Raw genomic sequence first — 24276 nt, forward strand, 5'->3', positions numbered from 1 at the left:
TAAGTCCATCGGAGAAATATCTTTCTCTTCCAATTCAAATTGGATTTCTTCCAGCTGAAGGACTACCTCTTTCCTCTAACTGGTGGGGGTATTCATAGATTTCTTTATCCATTCTTTTAGGGCCTTCTTTGCATTTTTCATTTTTTGCTCCCACACAAAGCTTGGGGAGCCTGAAACATCTATTCTCCAAGCTAATTGAACTATTTCAAAGAAACCTTCTCTTCTTGCCCAGAGAGGACTGAAGCGAAAGGGGAGAGGACCTAAATCTTCTTCTTCTTTCAGGCAAAGAAGAATTGGTTTGTGGTCCGAGGTGAGTTTTGGAAGAATCATGGTGAAAACTATTCTTTGTCCATCATTATAGAGCTGCTGATGAGGAATCTGTCCAGCCTTGCTGATATGTGGTTTTCTCCTGTTCTGTTGTTGGTCAAGGTATATTCTCCTTTCACTGGCTTGAAGTCTACTAGATCCCACTGTAGAATCAGATTTTCCACTGTGGAGAGAAAAGGATCTCTTGAGATAGTCCCTCCTCTCTTCTCTTTGGGATCTAGAATTATGTTCAGGTCGCCTCCTATAACTATATTCATAGGATTAAGACGCTCTAAAAAGTCCGAGAGTGTCTTCCAACACTCTTTCTTTTCATCATAGTGTACAGGGACATACATGTTGAACAAAGCAAGGATGAGGTTGCTTGTAGTGTGACGCAATTCAATATATATCCAATGTTGGGTCTCAAAAGATCTCTCTAAAGAAAAGGAGTTTTTTGACCAGAATGTACCTATTCCTCTAGCATTGACAAGAGCGTTTTCGAAGGCTTCTGGCGTAACTTCAGGCTCCGTCTAAGACTTATGAAACAAACACATCAATGAGCAAACGATTAATATGTTCTCCCCAGTATGGTCGCCACTATGTTAGCGCTTGAGATTTCACCCTAGGCTGAGGAAGGTAAACCTTCAAGGCTACATCAAACCATTTCACCTCGTAGCTAGCCCTACGAGGTATGAGAAGGCTCTCTCGGGTCAGATTCGATAGATCTTTCAATATGATTAGGCTGACCAATTAAGAATAAAGATTTTAGGCTAGTAAATTGATAGGGGGTTTGATTTGATGATTTGTGGGGTTTTTTAATGGAATGACGGGGCTTTTCTGGGCTGCATGGGCAAAATCACAGCTTCAAACAGAGAAATATAATGACTACACAGGTTATCAACTGAGGCAAGGTAGGGATGCAATTTAACACCAAATCTGGTTTCGAATGGGATGGCAAGACTGGTGAGGAGCTAAGGAGGGCAGACAATAACTCTGAATCCTCCTTAAACAGTAGAAAACATCAAATGCGAACAAACTTATAGGAGGAGCATATAATACTATGAATTCCTACCTAATCACTTCATTTGTTCAGCTTGAAAGGGTCATGAAATGAAATGGAACATAACTGATTACATATGAGACAAAGGGAAAAACTTATGTTAAATCAACATACCACATGAATCTCAGCAAACAGAGCTGTGAAATTCCATTAAATCCTCTGTCATAAAACTGTACAATAAAAAGCTCTCTGCTTCTCCAGCAGCTCCCAGCGCTCAGAAAAAACTCCCCTCTCTCACTCACTCTCTCTATTACAAATGAATTTGTTTTATAATAAATACAATGCTGCCCAAAACAGGGGCGCTGTTTTAACTAACATCACAAAATATGGAACAAAAACCAGTTGGGGGAAAACCAATCGACCCCAAGATGAGGGATTTGTTTTATGATTATTTAATAAATAAAACTAAAAAAAACCAAAAACAATAACCACTAAGCGCTGCTGAAGATGGAAACAAGTGCGTTCACAGGTGTCGATCCCAACTAGGCAATCGCTCCTCGTTCTCTGCCACTTTGCATATGCTGGAAATTACAATTGCTCCCGAATTTCTGGAAATACACTGGCGATTTTAATAAAACAAACTTTTAAATTAACATTCTGTTTGATGATTTGGCTAATTTCGAGGCAAATCTGGTGCTAAAAATCTCATGAAATCATGACTTGGCAAATCCGTTTCTTTTGAACTCCTCTGATGGCCGACACATGGAACGCAGATCCAGTTGAAACATTCATTAAAGTCTGGGAAATAGGAATCGAATCCTATTATGCTGTTCTGGCGCCGTTTGAATAGCACCGAAACTACACCTGTCAACCCCTCTAAGAAAACATTTAGTACTCCTTGGTTGTGAGAGCCTTGCCCTTGTTGTCGCCTTTCAATTTCTGCAACAAATTCTTCATCAAAAAACAAAAACGACAACTCTGAGCTGCCTTGCTGAACTGGGCTGCAGCATTGCTTACTGCGAACACTGTGTTATTGAGAAAATTCCTTGTGTCTTGTGACCATGTCATTCCCTATGGCTGAACATCAAAAGCTGGCTTAACGAACTTGGCATACTCTCTCATCATCATTTCCCGGACACGAGGATCATGACATACTAAAATTCCCTCTAAAATAATGACATCTGATGGATTCACCCTGCGGAAGGCATCTGTGTGATCAAAACTGTACTTTTGCACATGTTCCAACTCCTCTGAGGTTAAACCACGATAGAACGAGTCTTAATGAACAAGAATGACACGATGATCATGAAGCTGTTGAATGATCATATTACAAACTGTAGTTTTTCCAGAAGCCGTTGGTGATTTATGAGTCACAATGATTCAAATAATGAAGCTGCATTGTTGATATGTTTTTCACTTTATTTAATCCACAGATTAGATTATTTGCATGATATGTGACCGCAGGTATTTCAGGATTTCACCACAGGAATAAGTAGCGTTTTGGCATTGCCATCAAATGCATCACTCATAAGCATCGTGAATTTATGATTTCTGCATGCCGCCCTCAGAAACCAGTACACTAATATCCTCCCCAGGGCTGAAAGAGACCGATTGAGTCACTTTCCTTATCGAACCTCTGAGAATTCATCTTCAACTCCATGAAGAAATGCTCCAACAGCGCTAAGGGTGAAAAGATCTAATCCTCTGCCATGGCATGCTAGGTCTTTATCGCCCTCAGGAGTTCCATTAGAAAAGTTATTTGATACCCTCCTTGCTGATTGGCACAAGATTATTTATCAAAGAACAAATTATATTAATAATATCGACCCTCAACGTCTTTTCCATGCATCCATAAATTCGAGTCATTTCAACAACTGGGGAACCATCAAGCTCAAGTAGCTTCAACGTCAATGCTTTGTTGAATGACAACATCCGACTCAGCAACTCTAGGCTTCCTACCAATTCCTCATATTGCTGATCACTGGATAATTCTTGCATCAATCTTATGAGCACGATCAAAATACCAGAATGCATGCTACGCATTCAGAAGGCCAGGTTCCTTCACACAGTGAAGACAGCAACCGAATCATAGGCAAAATCTCATATGGAAAGTGGTCCCTTAATGTGAAAAGCAAATTTCGAATTGGCCCATCAAGTATACTCTCACGATCCCAGAACTCTGAACAAAGACCCTCCTGGCCAGAAAATATCTCACAAATAATATCCAAAAAATCTTCACAGTGCTTTCTTCGATCTGGCTAGCAAAATCATATGCGGCAAGAAATCCAGCCATTAATGTTTTCACCACACTCTTGTATCCAGCAACTTGACCCTGTGCATCGAAGTCTTGAAAAGCCTCACTTTGAAGCATTTCTAGAATAATATTAGGCGTTCCACTATCATAAGCTTGGCGAATGTAAACTAAATGACAAATCTCCAATATAGTAGTTTGATTTTCTAGTGTTGGGAGCATGGTGACAAGACAAATAGCCCATGTAAATATTAGAAGACCAGACTCAGGATCCTCCAATGAATTAAGACCTGATATTGAATTGTCAATTTCTTGCAAGTCCTCTAATGAAAATGCATGAGTGCCCTGACTGAAAGGAACATTATTGTAGACCATATAAAGAAGGTGTTCAAGATCCAAGACTTCAATAAGAACTAGGATAGCCTGATATCTGACATGCTGTGCATATTTCTGCGCTTCTTGTGTCACAGCAAGTTTTTCAATGTTGCTACAACCCGATATTATGTCCTTGAAGACACCAAGTAAACTTTTCCATCTATCAGCTGTGCAAATATGGGCTGGTTCATAGTAGAGAAGAAATAGAATGTCCATAATTAAGCTCTCTTCAATCAAAGTCTCCTCAGCCCAAAGGTCTGCATATCGAAGATCCAGTTTTGAAGGTCGCTTAGCTAAAAGCAAGTCTTTGAAAACCACTAATGCCTGATCCTCCAAGCCCTCGTCCAATAGTTCATTTGCTTCTTCTCTTATTGCAATATACTCTGAAAAAGCATTTACACCTGTACAATTGTACATGAGGATTTGCCGTGCACATTTTAACAAACATTGACGCTCCAAGAAATATCGCATTGCAATTGTTTCCTAAAAATGATTCAATTCCATCTGTTGTAACAAGGGTCTCCTGTTTAAAAGACCTGCTCACCAGGATATATATCTGGACCTCATCCAATGCCAGAAAAGAACTAAGCTGGAGAGCCATGTCCCTCAAATCGGATTTGATCTCTATACTATGCTTCCCAATGATTATTCGGGGACAGTTCACGGCCGATCTTGAATTTGAATCTGGAAGTTTGAAAAATGCTAATAAATTCAACAACCAACCATGATGTTCTCTCAAAGTCTGCATCAATGGCAGCCCATGCTTACGAACTTGAGCCATCCACTGTTGACCAGCATCATGCTTACCAAATAACTGTAGCTCTGTCCCAATTCTCTTCAACTGATACCAGACCGGTGATACATGTGTAAGTTTGGCACGAAATTTTATGGCCATGTTATAACCTTTACTATTCCAGGGCATAACATATGCAAGAACCATAGAATTAAAATGCCTGTGAGTAGTGTTCATTCAGGGCTTCTCTCAATATATTTGTGAAAATTAAATCTGCTTCCCGGAGCTAAGTGTGCAGAGATGAAGCCATAGCGCAATGTGAAGTAATTGACTTTAGTCACTGAACATAAAAAGATGAAGATTAGTATCCTATTCCAAAAATGCAGATGGCGCCCTCCAAATAGCTTTTTGCCTTTGATTGCTGATGATATTTCAAATTGTGCTTGTGCAGGGATAGGAGCGTTGAAGTTTGCTGCTGCCTTTTGAAGAGCTGGAGAACAAATTACATAATCTAAACAGCACATTAATGATTTCTTCTTCAAAACCCTGTTTTGAAGAAGAATCAATCTCATGTTGAGACGGAGTCTAACAGTTTCCATTGTTCGACTTTTTCTTTCTCTGATGTCTCCTCATTTTTTTTTTTGCAGTATCTTGCAAAATGCCCGTATTCATGGCAATGTTGACACTTAAAGGGTAGTTGTTCATAGTCGAGCTCTTGGATGTGTGTCCAGTCCGCCACCGAGAGTTTGATTGCTTCAGGTAGCCCGACTTCCAGATCGACCTCTACACAAATGCAGGTGCAAGAGTATTGATCCTTCCTCGGTGCCTGATCTATGTATCTTCCTAGGGCATTGCCAATGGATTGCAGCGAGTTCTGACTCCAGCAATGGAGGGGAAGGTGTGGGAGACGCACCCAAACAGGTACAGCCGTGGGCACATCTTGTGCTGGATCAAAGTCTGGGGACCATTTATTCAAGTATAGCCCTTGGGGACCCATGAAATATGGCCCATTTCTGAAGATCAGGCTTCTGTCGTCTATGCTATCAAACACGAAAACGAAGAACCCTTTGCCTACAAAGTGGCTTTTTATTCCTTCCTTAACCAGTGGTATCCAGTTTCGTTTGACCCAGTCTTCTACTGCTTTCGGAGATGGCCATAACCCTGTGAACTGACCGATGAGGCCTCTTTCGGCTAGGTTTAACGCAGTTCTGCAAGTTTCTTCCACCGGCAGGGACATCGTAGGGATATTTTCCAGTTTTTTAACAAACTTTTGCTGAGAGGTAGATGTCGGCTGTTTATCTGCAGCAGCGACAAGTGATCTGAAGGCATCAAGATCAGAAGGCAGGAGTGAGCCGCTTCCATGATCCATAGTGAGGATCACACGATGAAGAGCAAGATCGGCAGCTAGGTTCCCATGCGAAAACACATGACCGAAAGAAATGAAGACCGAGCAAAGCAGAGCCGGCTCGGTGTGCCGCGCCTCCGACCCAAAGCACCGCGCCCCTCCTTAGTGCCGCGCAGGTTCAAATACCACACAGAAAGTCGATTCGGAGCACCACACATAGCACCAACTATTGTACCCACATATTTGATGCAAAGGAATCGCTACTTGTAGTTTTAAGTTGATGTTAGTAGAATAATTTGATTTATTTCATCTGCTGTTCCTTAGTTTCTAGATTTTAAATTAAGCTGTTCAATGCCTTTTTCTTATTAGTGTAGTCACTCATGATATAAATGAATGTTTCCAAAAGCCTTTCGTTGATGGTTAATCCTCAAACTAAATGGTGAAATGTTGTATTTATGAATGAGTCTTTCATTACAATTGCTGTTCATTAGTTTTTAAATTAAGTAGTTCAATGCCATTTCCTTGTTAGTTTAGCAACTCATGATAAAAATGAATCTTTCCAAAAGCTCTTTCAGTTGATGGATAATCCAAAACTAAGTAGTGGAATGTTGCATTTTTGAATGAGTCTTTCATTACAGTTGCTATTCATTAGTTTTTTTTGAGACTTTCTTTGCACTTTTTATGTTTACTGTTCTTAGAATGATGAAGAATGAAATATCTCAAGATTGCTATCATAAGGAGGTAGTTCTCCCTAAGTTATGTAGCAGAGTGACAACAATACTTCATTTAGCCTTGCTTTCATAATAGAATAATTGCAATTTCATTTTTAGTTCTTCACTTAGTTTAGCTGCAATTCCATCTTCAGTTGTTCATTAAGCTTTAATTTTGCAAGTAGATTAGACAATAGAAGTAATCTTATTTCCAGTATTTCATTTTTGGTTTATCGTAGATAGCCGCAATCTCATTTTCTCATTTAATCTTTGATTTTGTAATTGAGTAGAAAGTAGTTTTAAAGTCCTTTCAGTTCATATTTGGGAAACAATCATAATAGCAAGAAGAGAAGCTCTGTTTTCATTTTCTTGTTTACAACCTTTACTTCCAAATTTGGCCTAAAAGCACTTTTAGCTTCCATTTCATTTCTCTAGGCTCTTAGCAGCAATAGATTAAGATTTTTGATTACATTGCAGAACATTAGGAATCAAAAGAACAAAAACCCCAAAACAAACATAAAACTTAAAAATAGTGAGGTAAGGAAGGGTCATCTAGCACATATAGTGCACTACACTTCATCAGTTTATGATACCCAGATTGATAATTTATGTAGCAATTTAGGACACTAAATTGACTGAACATTTTGGCACCGTTGCTGGGGAAGTGTAACTAGGTAGTCTTCTTTCTTACATTAAAAAAAAAAAGAAAAACAACAAAAGAAAACAATGACATGCATAGAGAAAGAGATTCTAGGGGTAGATTTATAGCTAGGGGCAGAAGTTTGATTTTCACAACTCCACCTACTCCACCAAGAGTTAGAAAGGACACACCTTAATCCTAGACTCACACTCCCAGCCTTAGGATTCCTTGAATTCAAGGGGCAGCAACTAAGTTAGAAGATTCTCCCACTTCATCTACTAAAACAGACCTAGGAGAGAAGACTTTTATCACCTCTACAGGGGAGCCTATTGTATTTGAGGAAGTAGGAATACCTAATGAAGAAGAAGAAGTAGAAACTCTCTCTCATCAACCATTAATAGAAGAACCAAAAGACTCTGAGGAAACTATAATGGCAGAAGAAGAACAAGATGGAGAATTTTCACTGTTTGGAGGAGGGGGTAGAGGGAGAGGTAGAGGAAACAATGGAGGAGGTAGAGGTAATAATGGAGGAGGTAGAGGAAATAGAGAAGGAGATAACTCATTTGGATTCCCTATAGTAGATGAGGAAACACATACAACAATGAAAAACATTTCACCATCTGTCCCAAACTTTTATGGGTTGAGAAGTGAGGATCCTGAAACATTTTTGTTTGAGTTTGAAGTCTTATGCAGAACCTATGACTATGTAGAAGAATCTCAAAATCTCAAATTGTTCCCTTCAACACTTAAAGGGGCTGCTTTGAAATGGTTTATGGGGTTAGTCACTCAATCCATTAGAACTTGGAATGACATGAAACAAGCATTTTTGGATAGATACTTGGATTATTGTATGCCTACTAATCATAAGGATGAAGTGTTCAAAATGATGCAAAAAGAAGATGAAAACTTAGAGGATTTGCCTGAAAGATTCAATTACAATTTGAAAAGAGCAAAAATGAACAATTTAGATGAGGAAACCTTGAAATCTCTTTTGTTAAAGGCCATTAGAGATGAATGGATAGATATTCTTAACATGATGGGGAAGGAAGATATCTCTCAACTTCCACTGAGTGACATAGCAGAACTATGTGTCCATCTCTCAAGAGGGAAATCTAAAACTGGGAAAGGACCAAGAGATCCTTCTCTTGTTAGAGCAAACAAATCTGCAACTAGATCTGTAAGTAGGGCAGAAATTGGCAATATGCTTGATGAGTTTAAAACTGATATTTTAGGGAGCCTTATTGAGTAACTAGACACCCTCAAAATCCAAAACAAGCAGAGAACAAAAGCTGATGCTTTAGCCATCTTTTGTTCAAAATGCAGAAAGAAACATGCTCTAAGGGAATGCCCTTTAGATGCAAAAATTGTAGAAACTTGTATGATTTGTTCAGAAAGTCATGAGACCAAGGGTTGTCCTTCAATCCCAGGTCTTAAGGCTGTCTTTCAAGAGGAAATAGTCCCAAATCTTGTAGAACCTATTTGTTTTGTTATAAGAAGACCTTGGCAGGGGCCACAAAATCAAGGATTTAACAATCCAATGAACTTTCAGCCCACACCAAACTGGAATTGTTGGCAGCAACCTTGGCCTCAACCTCAATCTCAACAATGGGCACAAGGGGTACAAAATCCTTATGGGAGATTTGCTCAATATTATCAATATCCTCCATCTTATAAGAGCTATCCTCCCCCACAAAATCAGCAGAAAAATCAACAAACACAACTTCCAAATCAAAGCCCTCACCTTTCATTGCCATTTCCACAACAACCTCCACAACAAAGTCAAAATCCTCAACTCTTACTTCCATCTCAACAAAGACCAAATCAACTACCAGCCCAACCATTGCCAAACCCCAATAACAAAAACCCTCAGAATGCTTACATGGTAGAAGGACAACAATTTCCTACTTATATGATTGCTCCTCTAGATCTTAATGATGTTCAACTTAGATCTGGTAGGATATTAGAAAAGGAAAAACCTTCTGAAGTCATTCAAGAACAAGATGCTTCTAAGGAGGATTCTCTAAAATTCAATAAACGTTTTGAGAGAACTTCCCTCCAAAACCAAGACATTCAAAAAGAAAAATAAAAAGAGTCAATAAACACAACTCCTATAATTGAGCAACCAACATCTACTTCTACACCTCCTTTTCCTGAGAGATTACAAATTGATAGAAGAGTAGAAAAACAGATCTCGTTGCCCAATTATGACTTTGTTATATACCTAGAGGGGATAATATGGGGTACAAAGGGAGGTACCCAAGGTAATAATGTAATAATGGGATGGGCCATAGTAATAAATAAGGTGGTTAACCCATATCATGTAAGGGACCCCAAGTAGTTAGTAATAATGTAATGGGCCCATGGTATTAGTTCGATGGTATGAGGGAACCATGGTAATGACCCATGGTATTGTATGTATGAGGCCTATATAGAGGCTAGAGACTCCACATGGAGAGGTGTCAAGGAATATTGTATGAACAGATATATGGCTTGTGGAGTGTTCTCCTTCCTTAAGGAGTGAATGTACGGTGTTGTCCTACCTTAAGGGTTTGATATCAATAAAGAAGCATTTCTATTCTATATTCATATCTTGTTATTTATTGAGTTATTTATATTATCATATATTTTTTGATCAGATCTATAACAGACTTCCTAGATGAATTGAAGAATGTTTATATCAAGATTCCTTTGTTACAAGCCATTAGAGAAATTCCAATTCTAGCTAAGACAATAAAGGAGTTGAGCATCAAAAGACCAGGAAGAAAATCAAGAGAAACAGAAAGAATTCACTTGGTAGGAAAGATAGCAGATATCATGATGGGAAAGATTGCCATGCAGAAATATGTGGATCCAGGAAGTCCAATTGTCAAGTCACACATAAATGGGATTGAAATTCCAAACACATTGATTTACTTAGGGGAAACAATAAACATTATGAGTAGGCAAACTATGGAGCAACTTAAACTCCCTAACCTTCTTTACATACCTACCTTACTGCAACTTGCAGATAGATTAGTAATCAAACTAGATGGTGTGCTAGAAGACATTTCAGTCTCCTTATATTCTTGGGAATATCCTATTGATTTCATGATTTTAACTCCCAAGAATAATCTAGGAGGACACCCACTCATCTTAGGAAGACCTTGGCTGGCCACAACTGATGCTTTTATTAGTTGTAGATTTGGTGACATGTACATTTCTGATGGTAATTCAACAAAGAAATTTACTTTGTATCCTTCAGCAAAAGCAATCACAGAAATAGATGACAAGGAATGGATCAATGATGAAGATGTTATTCAGCCTATCTTTACTATATCAGAAATTAGTGAAGATAGTCAAATTTTAAACACATTGGAAAATTTTGAAACATCTTCAGAATATGATCATGCACAGTTCCAGGAAAAATCTAATGTTGAATACTTTTCATCTAGGCAGATGTCTCTCTATTCCGTGGAAGAGTTTGGTAGCTCTACAATTGAAATTTTTCCAGGTAGAACATTGAACATAAACAAAAAGTTGGAGAAACTACAACAAGAAGAGCTAACCAAAATATTACAAAAAGATTCTGTTGCATTTGCATGGGAGTACACCGACATGAAAGGTATTGATCCTAAGACTTGTATCCATCATATCTATATTGAGGAAAATAGTAGACCAATCAGACAACCTCAAAGAAGAATGAATCCAAATCTTAGGGAAATTTTGAAAGAAGAGCTCCAAAAATTACTCAATGTAAACTTCTTTTACCCAATCTCAGATAGCCAATGGCTTTCTCCATTGGTAATTGTGCCTAAAAAAATGGTAAATGGAGGGTGTGCATTGATTACAGAGAATTGAATAAAGCAACCTTGAAAGATCAATTTCCTTTGCCCGTTATAGATCAGGTATTAGATACATTAGTAGGTAAAAAGTATTTCCCATTTTTGCATGGTTTTAGTGGTTATAATCAAATTCAGGTAGCACCTGAGGATCAGGATAAAACCACATTTACTTGTCCATGGGGAACTTTTGCCTACCGAGTGCTTCCTTTTGGGTTATGTAATGCACCAACAACATTCCAAAGAGAACTACTAGGAATTTTTTCTGATCTAATACATGATTGTGTAGAGGTATGTATGGATGATTTTACAGTTTATGGTAACACATTTGAAGAAGCTTTGGAAAATTTGGAAAAAGTCCTTAAAAGATGTAAAGAAACAAACCTTTCACTAAGCCATGAAAAACGCTTTATGATGTTTACAGAAGGTATTGTTTTAGGACATCACATCTCAGGAGATGGGATTAAGGTGGACAAATCAAATGTTGAAGTCATCTCTAAGTTTCCAATTTCAAATTGCCAAAAAGATGTTAGAAGTTTTCCAGGATTTACAGGATATTATAGAAGGTTTATAGAAAATTTTACCAAAGTAGCATCTCCACTCTTCAAATTGCTTACAAAAGATTGTGAATTCAAGTGGAATCCTGATTGCCAACTAGCATTTGAAACCTTGAAAGCAAAAATATCTGAAGCACCTATCTTAAGAGGACCAAATTGGAAACTTCCTTTCCATATTTCTACAGATGCTTCAGATACAACTCTAGGAGCTGTATTGGGACAAAAAGATTTGATTCCTTATGCCATTTACTACACAAGTAAAAATTTGACTCCCACTGAGTTGAATTATACTATGACTGAAAAAGAGTTCTTAGCTATTGTTCATGCAATTAACAAGTTTAGACACTATATAACAGGCTATGAAACTTTTGTTCATACAGATCACTCTGCAATTAGATATTTGATGAATAAACCTATTACTAATGGTAGAGTTACAAGATGGCTTTTACTTTTGCAAGAATTCAACATTACTGTGCTAGATAGACCTGGAAAACAAAACACAGTTGCTGATTTCTTGTCCAGGATTCAGAATATCAAAGAAGATTCTCTAGTTGAGGATAAGTTTCTAGATGAATATCTATTTGCAGTAACTACTCAAACGCCTTGGTTTGCAGATGTTGCTAACTACTTGGTTACAGGGAGTTACCTTCACATTTATTTCCTAGAGAGAAAAGAAAGATTATTCAAAATAGTGCAAGATATTCATGGATCACTAACGAATTGCATAAAATAGGGCCATATCTTATGATCAGAAGGTGTGTTAGGGAAGATGAAATGCTTGATATTCTCAAAGGATGTGATGACGATCCGTGTGGTGGACACTTTGCTAACAAGAGGACAACCTATAAAATCTTTTCTTTAGGATATTATTGGCCATCCATCTTCAGAGATGCTGAAGAATATGTCAGAAGGTGTGATTGCTACCAAAGGGTAGGGAAACCTGCTCACTCAAATGAAATGCCATTACAACCTCAGGTACTTGTCGAACCCTTTGAAAAATGGGCTTTAGACTTTATTGGACCTATTAATCCTCCATCCAAGCAGAAAAAGTATATATTGGTATGTACTGATTATGTCACCAAGTGGGTAGAAGCCAGAGCATTACTTTTTGCTAACGAAAAATCTGTAGTTATGTTTCTTTTTGAGGATATTTTTACTCACTTTGGTGTTCCAAGAGAAATTGTCACAGATCAGGGAACTCAATTCACATCCAAAATGATGGAGAGGCTTATGGAAGAGTACAAGATCAAGCATAGGAAATCCACTCCTTATCATCCACAAGCAAATGGTCAAGTGGAGTCGAATCCTCACCACGACTGTGCATCTACATAGAAGAGATTGGACAGAAAGGATTCTTGAAGCCTTGTGGGCCTATAGAACTACATGGAGGAACACAACAGGACGTACACCTTATGAACTTGTTTATGGAAAGTAAGTCTTGTTCCCCATAGAGTTCCAAGTTAAAACTTTTAAGATGGCAATCCAGTTGGGGATGGATTTATCAAAAGCTCAAAAGCATAGACTAGAGCAGTTAGATGAACTTGATGAAATCAGACAAGAGGCTGTTCAAAGGACTGGTTTAGTTCAACAACAAAGGGCTAAGTGGCATGACAAGTACATCAAGGACAAAAGGTTTCAAGAGGGAGATTGGGCAGTGTTATTTGATTCAAAGTTTAAGGATTTTCAAGGAAAGTTTCAAACTCATTGGCTCGGGCCATATGAGATTGAAAACGTTTTCAGTAAAAGGGCAGTAAGAATCAGAACAATAGATGAGAATCAAACTCCTCTCCTTGTGAATGGTCATAGGTTGAAAATCTATCAAAAACCAATCTCAAAGGAGGAGTTCATCAAGATATTTCAAAATAATTCTGAAATGAAGTTTGTGAAGAAGAATCCTTCTTCTCCACCAACTTAGTCTTTGTTATTTTCATCATGTCTTAAAAAAAAAAAAAAAAAAAAAAAATTGTCTAAGGTTGAAAACCAATCACTGATTGGCATGCTTATACAGAAAATACAAGGTGAAAATCAGAAGACTCTGACACCCTATATTTTCCACTTTTCATCCACACAGTCATCTCCATTTCATTCATTCATAAAGTCACATTTTATTCTCTGTTTTACATTCTGCAGTTGTTCCAGTTCCGCAACTAATCCTGTTCTGCAGCCAATCTGACTCTGCAATAACAATTTGATCATTAGCTCAAAAAAAAAAGGCCAGTTCATAATCAATTTCATATGCAGGTATTGGAGGAGAAAACAACTTTTGAAGACATATTAACATCTAAGCACTTGAAAAAGCAAACATCAAAAGGTTAACAAGCGGAAAGGTATGGTTCTAGAGGTAAGAATAAAAACCTATTTCAAATAGCATTATAAAGCATGAGTTGTATAAGTTGTATAATCACACTACTCCTTGACTTGCCATCATGCGATTTGATTGCCGTGATTATTCCACCATGCCTTCCGACTTTAATGCCTAACGGTCTCATGATTTGATCTCTGTTTCTAACTTGTACTTCACTGTACTTCTCCATCACACCTGTTTAACGACTAATTACATGACATAACCCAATTGGATACGGCTCTTCACAACCCTATTGTTCCTTTATTACACCGAGTTCCTCACTTTTACTTCTGCAGCCTTCTTATGTATACAAGCACTCGGATACAGTGAGCACACAATCATTCGTTCTGTTTTCGATTCTCTCTGTGTTTAGTAGTACTCCGTTTTCCACACAGTTTACGTGTGCAACCACTCCATTCCATACATCTTTTGCACTGTTTCACGCATACAATTTCCCTATTTCATATACCCTATATGTTTTATCCCTATATCTATCATTTTCCTTCCACATACTTTGTTATTTCATCCCCATATCTATAACCATTTTGGCTTCCATATACCATTGCCATATACACAGTCTTCTACATGCAGACAATGAAGGAAATTTGAAGAAAAGCAGAGAAAAGGAGTGATGGGTCTCATCGTCAGAACATAACCTATAGGAGTGAAGTATATGGAAGGCTATCCTTAGTTGAAAGGGATGTTGAAGAAAGCTGGCTGGCTGAGTTTCATTGAGAAATTCGATGGTCACCATAAAGAAATTACCAAGTCATTTGCTAGATTTTTTGATGGGATGGACGTGGATATTGGTGACATAAAGTTTACTGTGATCGAGTCTTTTATTGCTGAAACAACCGAGCTGCCAAAGGTTGGAGAGAGGTGGTTCAAGAATAAAGAATTCCATGATGAAACTTGGAAATTCATTCTCCATAATCCAGGTGTGGAAACTTCAGTTTTTAAGAGAGGAATTCCCATCTTTTCACTTAAAGGTAAATGGAGTAGCATGTTATTAATCTTGCAATAATTTATCACATGTGAGGGAAGATTTGGTTCCATGTATGTGTATCACATAATATTATTGATGAATTTTCTTGAAAACAGAACCTTCAATCTCCCATTTTTCCTGTTGAATAGTTTAAGGAGAATGGCCACTACTGTTAAGAAGAAAATGGAAGACATAGAAACTAATCTTTATCACCATGGTCTCATAAAAATTCTAGTTGAACATCACTTAAAAAGTATAGGAGACACATGGGATAACTTTTTGATCATAAACTTTTTCTAAGATGAACCAGAATTACCTGAAGGAAATTCTGTGAAAAGAAGTAGGAGAAGGAAAACCAGTCTTACAATCCAAAACACTCCTACAACTTCAACACAGAAAAGCAGTGAGGAAGAGCCCATCTCTGAGACATTCACAGAGATCAGAAAGCAAACAAAATAAAGGAGAAAAATGAAAAGAAAAGTTGAGGAAATCCATCAAAATACTCTCGAACCTTCATCAAGGGATGAACAATTACTTTCTGAGAGATTAGTCAACATCAGGGATCAGTTCAAGAAAGAGAAGGAGAATGGGAAAATAAGACAGGTTATAGAGGAAGAACTCATAGGCTCACAAAGTTTGAGGAGAAGTTCTAGACTTAAGGGTAGAATGAAGAAAACAAAGTCAAAAGAGACCCAATTCATAGATTTGGGAGAAGAAACCTCAACTCAATCCCAAGACAACATCTCATTTGAGCAGAGCCCACAACATTCTCCTCAAAAAAACTTTGAAAGCAGCCCGAAGAGAGTCTCTCCCGGAATTGACCCAATCCAACATCAGATTTATGATTATGTTGAGTCACTGGAGCAAAAGAATACATCAGTAGATCAAGGGACTTCATCCAACCCTGAGTAGCTAGCTACATCACAAGAGACTTTGACTCGCTCACTTAAGCAGGAAATCTATGAGCTAGAGGTTTTAAATAGGCACATTTAGAAGGAAAATGAAGCCTTAAAAGAAAAAAACAAGTTGGATAAGATTATCCATGATAACACTATGCTTCATTTGGGTCTGTGGCATAAGAAGAACAAAAAATTAAAAAGAAGAAACAGGAAGCTAAGCAGGGCTCTCATTAACCTTAAGTATAGATTCCTCATGAGAAAGCCTAGAATGGCAGTTGCAACAAGGAGAAGCAAGAAGAAGTTGGAGTTCTAGCTGAAGTCTCAGAGAAAATGTAGTAAAATGAAGGCGCTTACAATTTTGATTGCATGGGGACATGCAATAGTCTCACAGTGGGGGTATGTTGAGTTCCAAAACTGCCTCCCTCTTGAGCAACTTTCTCATCCTTCTTCCTTTGCTTTTCCATGAAAATTGCATCCTTAGTCATCAAAATCCATTACACATTGCCTCAAGGAATATATTTCAGTGATTTACAAGTTATATTGTTATGTTTGTTATTTGAATAGGTTTTTGTTTTTCACCTACGGAACGCAGCCACATTTTGCAGCTAACCGACTATTCCGCAGCCATCTCCATGCTTTTGTAGGTTACATGTGTCAAGAGAGGAAATAGATCACATGGGTAGCTTGGAAAACGTCAAAACATGGATGGTATGCTATCCATTTGGCCTAGATCAATGAGGAGGACTCCGGCAAAAGGGAGGTCAACTGTAGAAACCTATGGCAAGAAGGACTCTGTTTTTCACACGACTCTCAGTGATGGATCTGAGGCAGTCTCCTGAAGCCAAGGACTCTATCTACCACTTGCATAAACATAATCTAACAACCACTATTAGAAGATTTATGTCTCAACGCCACTAAAGACAAGACTTTTACATACATTACTTGTCTACGTGTTTTGCTGTAGTTGAATTCTCTCTTCAAAACAGTGGTATGTTTCCCTATAAATACCAACGTGTAGAACGCAGAACAAGTTCATGTTTTTTCTTATGTAATAGTTCAGATTTCCGCTTGTAGCTTGAAGAACTCAGTGCTCTATTTTTAATATAAAAACTCTGTTTTCAATGGATGCCTGAAGCGCCTGTGAAGTGTTGATTCCATGTTGATAATCTAAGACCTTGCAGAGGGCCCCTGCGTGGTCAAGGGTACATGTTTTTATTTCTGTTTGTCTCTTTCTTAGTTTAGTTGTAACTTCACTGTGTGTTTTTCATCATGTTCATAATCGTTTTCTAACTCTGTGTATCATGCAACTTATGTCATTTTTCACTAACTCAGAGTAGTTGTATTCCAGCGTAGAATAGTCCTTTGGTTTTCATTGCTTTCTAGTCTCTTACCTATAGTTTTAAGTTGATGTCAGTAGCATAATTTGATTTATTTCATCTGATGTTCCTTAGTTTCTAGGCTTTAAATTAAGCTATTCAATGCCTTTTTCTTATTAGTGTAGTCACTCATGATATAAATGAATGTTTCCAAAAGCCTTTTGTTGATGGTTAATCCTCAAACTAAATGGTGAAATGTTGTATTTATGAATGAGTCTTTCATTACAATCACTGTTCATTAGTTTTTAAATTAAGTAATTCAATGCCATTTCCTTATTAGTTTAGCAACTCATGATAAAAATGAATCTTTCCAAAAGCTCTTTCAGTTGATGGATAATCCAAAACTAAGTAGTGGAATGTTGCATTTTTGAATGAGTCTTTCATTACAGTTGCTGTTCATTAGTTGTTTTTGAGTCAAGCAGTTCAATGCCATTTTCTTATCAGCTTAGTAACTCATGATATAAATGGATATTTCCAAGAACCCTTTCAGTTGAAGGTTAATCCTAAAACTAAGTGGTGAAATGTTTTATTTATGAATGAGACTTTCTTTGCACTTTTTATGTTTACTATTCTTAGAATGAAATCTCTCAAGATTTCTATCATAAGGAGGTAGTTCTCCCTAAGTTGTGTATCAGAGTGACAACAATACTTCATTTAGCCTTGATTTCATAATAGAATAATTGAAATTTCATTTTTATTTCTTCACTTAGTTTAGCTGTAGTTCCATCTTCAGTTGTTCATTAAGCTTTAATTTTTCAAGTAGATTAGACAGTAGAAGTAATCTTATTTCCAGTATTTCATTTTTGGTTTATCATAGATAGCTGCAATCTCATTTTCTCATTTAAGCTTTGATTTTGTAATTGAGTAGATAGTAGTTTTAAAGTCCTTTCAGTTCATATTTGGGAAACAATCATAATAGCAAGAAGAGAAGCTCTGTTTTTATTTTCTTGTTTACAACCTTTACTTCCAAATTTGGCCTAAAAGCACTTTTAGCTTCCATTTCATTTCTCTAGGCTCTTAGCAGCAATAGATTAAGATTTTTGATTACATTGCAGAACATTAGGAATCAAAAGAACAAAAACCCGAAAACAAACATAAAACTTAAAAATAGTGAGGTAAGGAAGGGTCATCTAGCACATATAGTGCACTACACTTCATCAGTTTACGATACCCGGATTGATAACTTATGTAGCAATTTAGGACACTAAATTGACTAAACAGCTCCACTACCAGAGAGCCTGGTTAGTACATTGGAAAAGTTACTTGCATCACCTCCTTGCGCAAGAAGCCTTTCTCTTATTTTGCCTCATTCATTTTCATTTTTTCAAACTTTTTTTCACTTTTTGATTTTTTTCATTTTCGTAACTGTGCATAACACTTATTCATTTTAGAGGCGGAAGAGGGATCCCGACTTATTGAGAGCAGAAGAGGTTGTTCCAACAGAGAAGTAGTTTATTGTATCTCTGACATTCTTGTTAAGGCTTTCCTCCTCACTTTACTCTACTTGACTGAGCTAACAAGGCTTAACCCAAAAACAACTGACTAGAGAAGGCGACACTAGTTAGAGCATAAGAATTGTGTTTTCACCAAGGTTTACTTCGAATAGTACATATTTTCCATCAACGTATCATGGACTGAAAGTAACAAGTTCTTCATAAAAAGGTAGGATGAAAGATAACCAAGTAGTGATAGCAGCACAAGGCCTCTTGTACTTTACCTAGCTTGCTTAAAGAGTCATACATGGTTTCATGCGAAACTATTCTACGAAACAAAACAAGCGAACTAACAAAAAACAAAGAAAAACAAGAGAAGAAGAAAAAGCGAAAGCAAAACAAGTAAGAAAACAAGCAAGAAGGAAAAAAAACAAACAAATGAAGCAAGTAAGAAAACAAGCATGCAAGCAAACTGATTGAAAACGAACACTACTCCTACTCCTAAGCTGATGGTGCATGGGTCATCTCACGTGAAGTGATACCTCCAATTCAGCCACCGGCTCATTGGTTGACCAATGTGGGTGAAGGCATGGTTCACGAACAAGACAACTGTGTGAACCAACAAACAAAAGGATGTAACAATGAAGACAAACACACTCCAAGATTACAAGTGACCACAGAACACAGATGAGTGAAACTGCGTGACATGCATTTTGTGGTGCTGCAATGATGTTGTGCTACACCGCATGTAGATGTTGAGTGTGTGCATTCTCTTGACTGTGACATGCAAGAAAACGTGAGAAAGGTAGAACACTTGTGATGTGCATGTGTGCTTTCTGTGTAGGATTCCTCCAACGCATGAGCGATGGGATCATGTAGTTCGGGTGGAGGAAGGGAAATATGGGTATTTGGTTGATCTTCAATGCAAAGCAGAGAGTTATGAGGAGCCTTGAATGTTTCAACAATTTACTGACCGGAAGTGAAATCAAACTTAGGACAGCGAGGGCCTGACATAACCACTAGCTCAGGTTGAAGTGCCTTGATAGTCTGGGGAGTTTCGACCTCATGGACAGATAGATCATCAGAGACCAGTGTCTTAGATAGATTAACAACGGTTGATTAAACATCGTGATTGGATGAGGAAGTGAATAAATCATGACAACTAAGATCAGAAAATTTGAGATGTTCGTCGACATCCTCATGATTTGATGAATCGGGTGGAGGGGTAGATGAGAAGCAAGGATGTTCACCCTCTATGTTTTCATTAAAGATAGATGACAGATTGGATGGATGTTCCGAGGAAGATGTGTCCTCTCTGCACTGTAATGATAGAATGACATCTAGCATGTCCTGTGAATGATAGGAAGTAGAAGCATCTGGAAATGAGTTTCCATAGGGGAAATTAGCAGTGGCAGAATCACAAGGGATGTCAGGATGAAGCAGATGAGGCGCAGCTGGAAGGGAGTCATCCTTTCATCGCGGGCTCTTCTTTAGATTCTGCGCAAACTCATCATGAATGATGGCATAGGTTGGCTGCATAAAGCCAACTCCGTCAACAGCTTGATCCTCATTCACAACTGGTGAGGAGTCTAGAATGGGAGAACACAAGACAATATAATCTGGAGGATCAACAAAATGTGAGGACGGAGGTCGAGGGAAAGAGTCCACATGACAACCAACAGTCTTGCTAGCCAAATCTGCGCAAATATCAAGAGAAGGTCAGGTGGGAGAGTGTGACAGTCAACATAAGCATGTGCATGATCTCCCACATCACTTCGCGATAGTGGAGCTATTTGATGAGGTGAAGGTGGACGGTCACTTGTGACAACGACTGTGCCTGCCTATGATTGCACATCTCCATCACTGAAGTGTGCTGAGTGGGGTTCGGATATGTGAAGAACATACTCAAATCTTCCATCAAGAAATTCCCAATCGATATTATCTTCTGGGAAATGGTATGAAAGATTACAAAAGTGTGTGTGAAACTGTTCAACGGATTCATCGGGTGCTTTTCATAATTTCATAATTTCTTTGTTGGGTGCTTTACGGTCATAGTGATTGAAAGCACGATCAATCTCTGTGATCATATGGGAAAGAGAATGAATTTATTTTCAGGCAGCGTGGCACACTAGTGCATTGGGTGCCCTTGAAGCGTATAGATGGAAAACGTGCATCTCATGTATTCTTCAAATAATCCATGTCTTTACAATGCTGATCGTGTGCCTTACCAAGGCTACATAGCCTCCACCATTAAATGTTTTATGAGACAAGTTATCCAAGAGCTGTTCCAAGATGATGAAATCGTTCCCATAAGACATAAATTCTAGAAGAGCAGCTGAGTAGTGAACCATGATAGATGTGTAGAGATTCAAAATAGATGTGAGAACTCAGCTTGTCATCTGGCCTTCCTTCTAGCGCCAAAATGTTAACGGTGTTGGACCCGCCAACATGTAAGCGAATATCCCCAGTAAGAAGTCTCAAGTAGACCTCAGACTGTTTGGTGCAGGAGTTCCAGTAGTGGGTCGTATAGCAATGCCTTGACCGTGATGTTGCATAGAGGTAAGTAAGATAACTCTGCCAGTAGCAAGGGTGTGACTGCTGTAGTGAGCCAAGGAAGGTGTATAAGAGTTTCTAACACAAGTGGGTGAGATGAGGGTGAAGATGAGTTCCTGGTTGTAAGGGATCATTCCCAACTCATCTAGGAACACACAACACACAGGACATACACAACTTCCAGCGGAGCAGTCCAATCGGATGTCGTAGTCACAACATACAAGGTAAGATAACACGTGCAACACTCAAGAATTAGTTCGGACGAGTGCAACGATTGTTACAACAAGGTTCATGTGAAAGGTCTGTTTGATGTTTGGCAGAGCAATCGACATGGACGTGACACCATTAGAAGCATATACAACACATTTAAATTAATATATTATGCATTACAACAAATGAATCAGTTCAAATGTAGAACACAGGTTAAAGCAACATGCATTGAAAGTGTTAAAGATCATTCTTACAACATATACAATATGTGTGAAAACATTTTGGCTCCTATTATATAAAGAAGTGTAAGTTCCAATCATATAATACATCCATGTAAACCCACTAGCCCCAACAGTGGAACATTACAGCCACATCCGCCTGCTCCTCCAAAGAGATGAACTAGCTTCGTGCAGTGGAGAATCCAAGGCGTGTTATAATATTGTCCAAGCTCTTTTCAAGATAGTCTTATCAGAAGCTTGGCTGACCAAAAGTCCATACAATGAGTTATGAGGGACTATTTATAGCAGAGGGCGTGGTGACCCTTGACATTCCCCTTTGTGACAATTCAACTACCCTCATGACTCTTCACTTACTCTATGACTATTACATCCAACTATTGACACTTGACTTATTCTTGACATGACTCAACATTACAATGCACATGTACTCGTGTGAGAAAACATGGCTTGAGAAATCCATGCAAGACATCACTGACACTCGGTCCATTGTGATGAAACCAACTCTTTGACATGCTTGTGATGGTGAAGGTGGTGAGCTGATGCCAAGCTTGGTCGTCTATGATGGTGTGCATGCACCTCATGGTGACATCTTGCTGAAGTGAACTCTTGCCTCCATTGCTACCAGTGCATTGGTTTGACCCCTTCATGCAACTCGTCTGTTGACATGTGCATGGTCTTCTTGGGTGCGGCTTAACCGGAAACACACTAATGCATGGTGTCTGTGCTAATCTTCAAGTGTGTGCTGGTGGTCATGCGCATCAACTTGCCAAAGTACATGTTCAGCTTCAGTTGGACTTGCTTCTTGTCTTCACCTTGGTGAGTGTGTTGAATAGGTTGGATGGCATGCGTGCGCAAAATGACATGCATGCTACTGAATCCCTTGCATGTGATCAACAACACTATTCCCCATGTCTGCTCTATGTTAGCTACTGGGATGGATCTTTTAACTTGTACATGCACAATTTCATCCATGAGTGCAAGTTGCGCCCACTTTTGTTGCTGTTTCTACTGCAACTCATTCATCTGTCTGTGCAGCTTAATGTTCTTCCTGAGTTGCTGCTTTAGCACATGTGACTACTTCTCTATTCCATTCTCAATCTTGACGTGATATTCATGTCGCTCCATCACCTCATAACTTGAGTCTCCAAATTTACTTTCATTATCAGTGGATCTGCTCGATCTTGCAACTTTGTTCCGCCTTTTTGTTGTCAACAATCTTCCTCTTACATTCATTGCATTCACTATGTTCGCTGCCTTTGTTGTATTCGTTGCATTCGTTCCATTCAATATGCCGCCTTCATTTCCTGTTCATGATGCAGCTTGCTGTGATGTTGTTGTTGTCATATCTTGATGTCCTTGTCTATGAACAACTTGATGTCTTAGTGAGTAGGAAAGCTCATAGACACTTGCTCGACTGCATCCCCAAGTGTGCTCTGAACGGTGTCTCCGGCTCTGCTCCCTTGAAACCATTGTACCTGCACTACTGAGAGGCAAATGAAAACCTGCAATACCTAGAGACATGGCAACAGTCATGGCAAGCAATCTGTCAGTCGAAAACCAAAATGAACTTGAGAACTGACTTGTAACATACCTGTGTGACTGATCATGAAGGTTGCGTAATTTCGGCCGGGAGGTCGAGAGACCACCTATCAAGACTACAAAAGGCACAGTTTGGGCTTCTGGGAGACTAATTTACTACTGGAACTGCGCAATGCACAGTCCAGTCTTGCTGTTGACTGCTAGGATTATATAATGCGCAATCTCAGCTGGCAATGGCTGTAGGCTCAGTGACTGCATTGCACAATTTTCTTGGCCAGCATTCACTATCCCTCAGGATTGCGCAAAGAAGGCCTGGGAATAGCTACTAGGTAGAAATGAACATTTCTAGAGAGGAAGGCAGAGCCTTCCTTCTCAAGATTGCACAATGTTGTCTTGGTGAGGCTCTTGGGAGGCAGAGTCCGAGCCGAGGTTGGCCAGGCTCGCCAAAGGGCAACTGAAAGTGAATGTGAGTGTGAATGCATGCTGATACTGAGTGTAAGCATAAGTGAATGACCATGCATACAAATGGTGAATGACAGATTCAGACAATGGAACAACATGCATGAGGGTGAGGCGAGTCATCGAATTGGTGACCGTTCGCGAAAAACAGTTTCATGCATGCGACAACAGTGAGATGTTGATGAAAACTGAAACGGTGCTAGCACAAGCTAATATACATGTAAATGATAGCAAGCGCTCATTGAAATCAAGAAAAAAATACTCATACAAGCGAAAACACAAAAAGCGACAAAAATGCAACACAAGGCATGGGCAGTGGGCTTACCCCAAAAAAGTTGAGCCGAATGTGCCAACTTCTCCTAGATGTGATATGGGATGTAAGAGCTACAAGGTTTATTTGAGGAATGAGCTCTGCAACTTCTGGTTGATAAGTTTTGATAACATCGAGGTTGTGACACGCATGCCACAAATCTAGGGACAACGACACTTGGTGGGAGGTTTATG

At 38.7% G+C, this 24276-nt stretch overlaps 1 protein-coding gene across 1 annotated transcript; it reads right to left on the minus strand.

Annotated features, from left to right (window-relative positions):
* Positions 1-5233: 5233 nt before the first annotated feature.
* LOC149211635 (uncharacterized) lies at positions 5234-6034 on the minus strand. Its single transcript, XM_089388445.1, has one exon. It carries the CDS (start codon positions 6032-6034, stop codon positions 5234-5236), a length of 801 nt encoding a protein of 266 aa, XP_089244571.1.
* Positions 6035-24276: the final 18242 nt, after the last annotated feature.

This window comes from Pinus tabuliformis, chromosome 1_1 (assembly GCF_031772625.1).
Source record: "Pinus tabuliformis cultivar Carrire ecotype Pingquan chromosome 1_1, CPIR1, whole genome shotgun sequence".
NCBI classification, from domain to species: Eukaryota; Viridiplantae; Streptophyta; class Pinopsida; order Pinales; family Pinaceae; genus Pinus; species Pinus tabuliformis.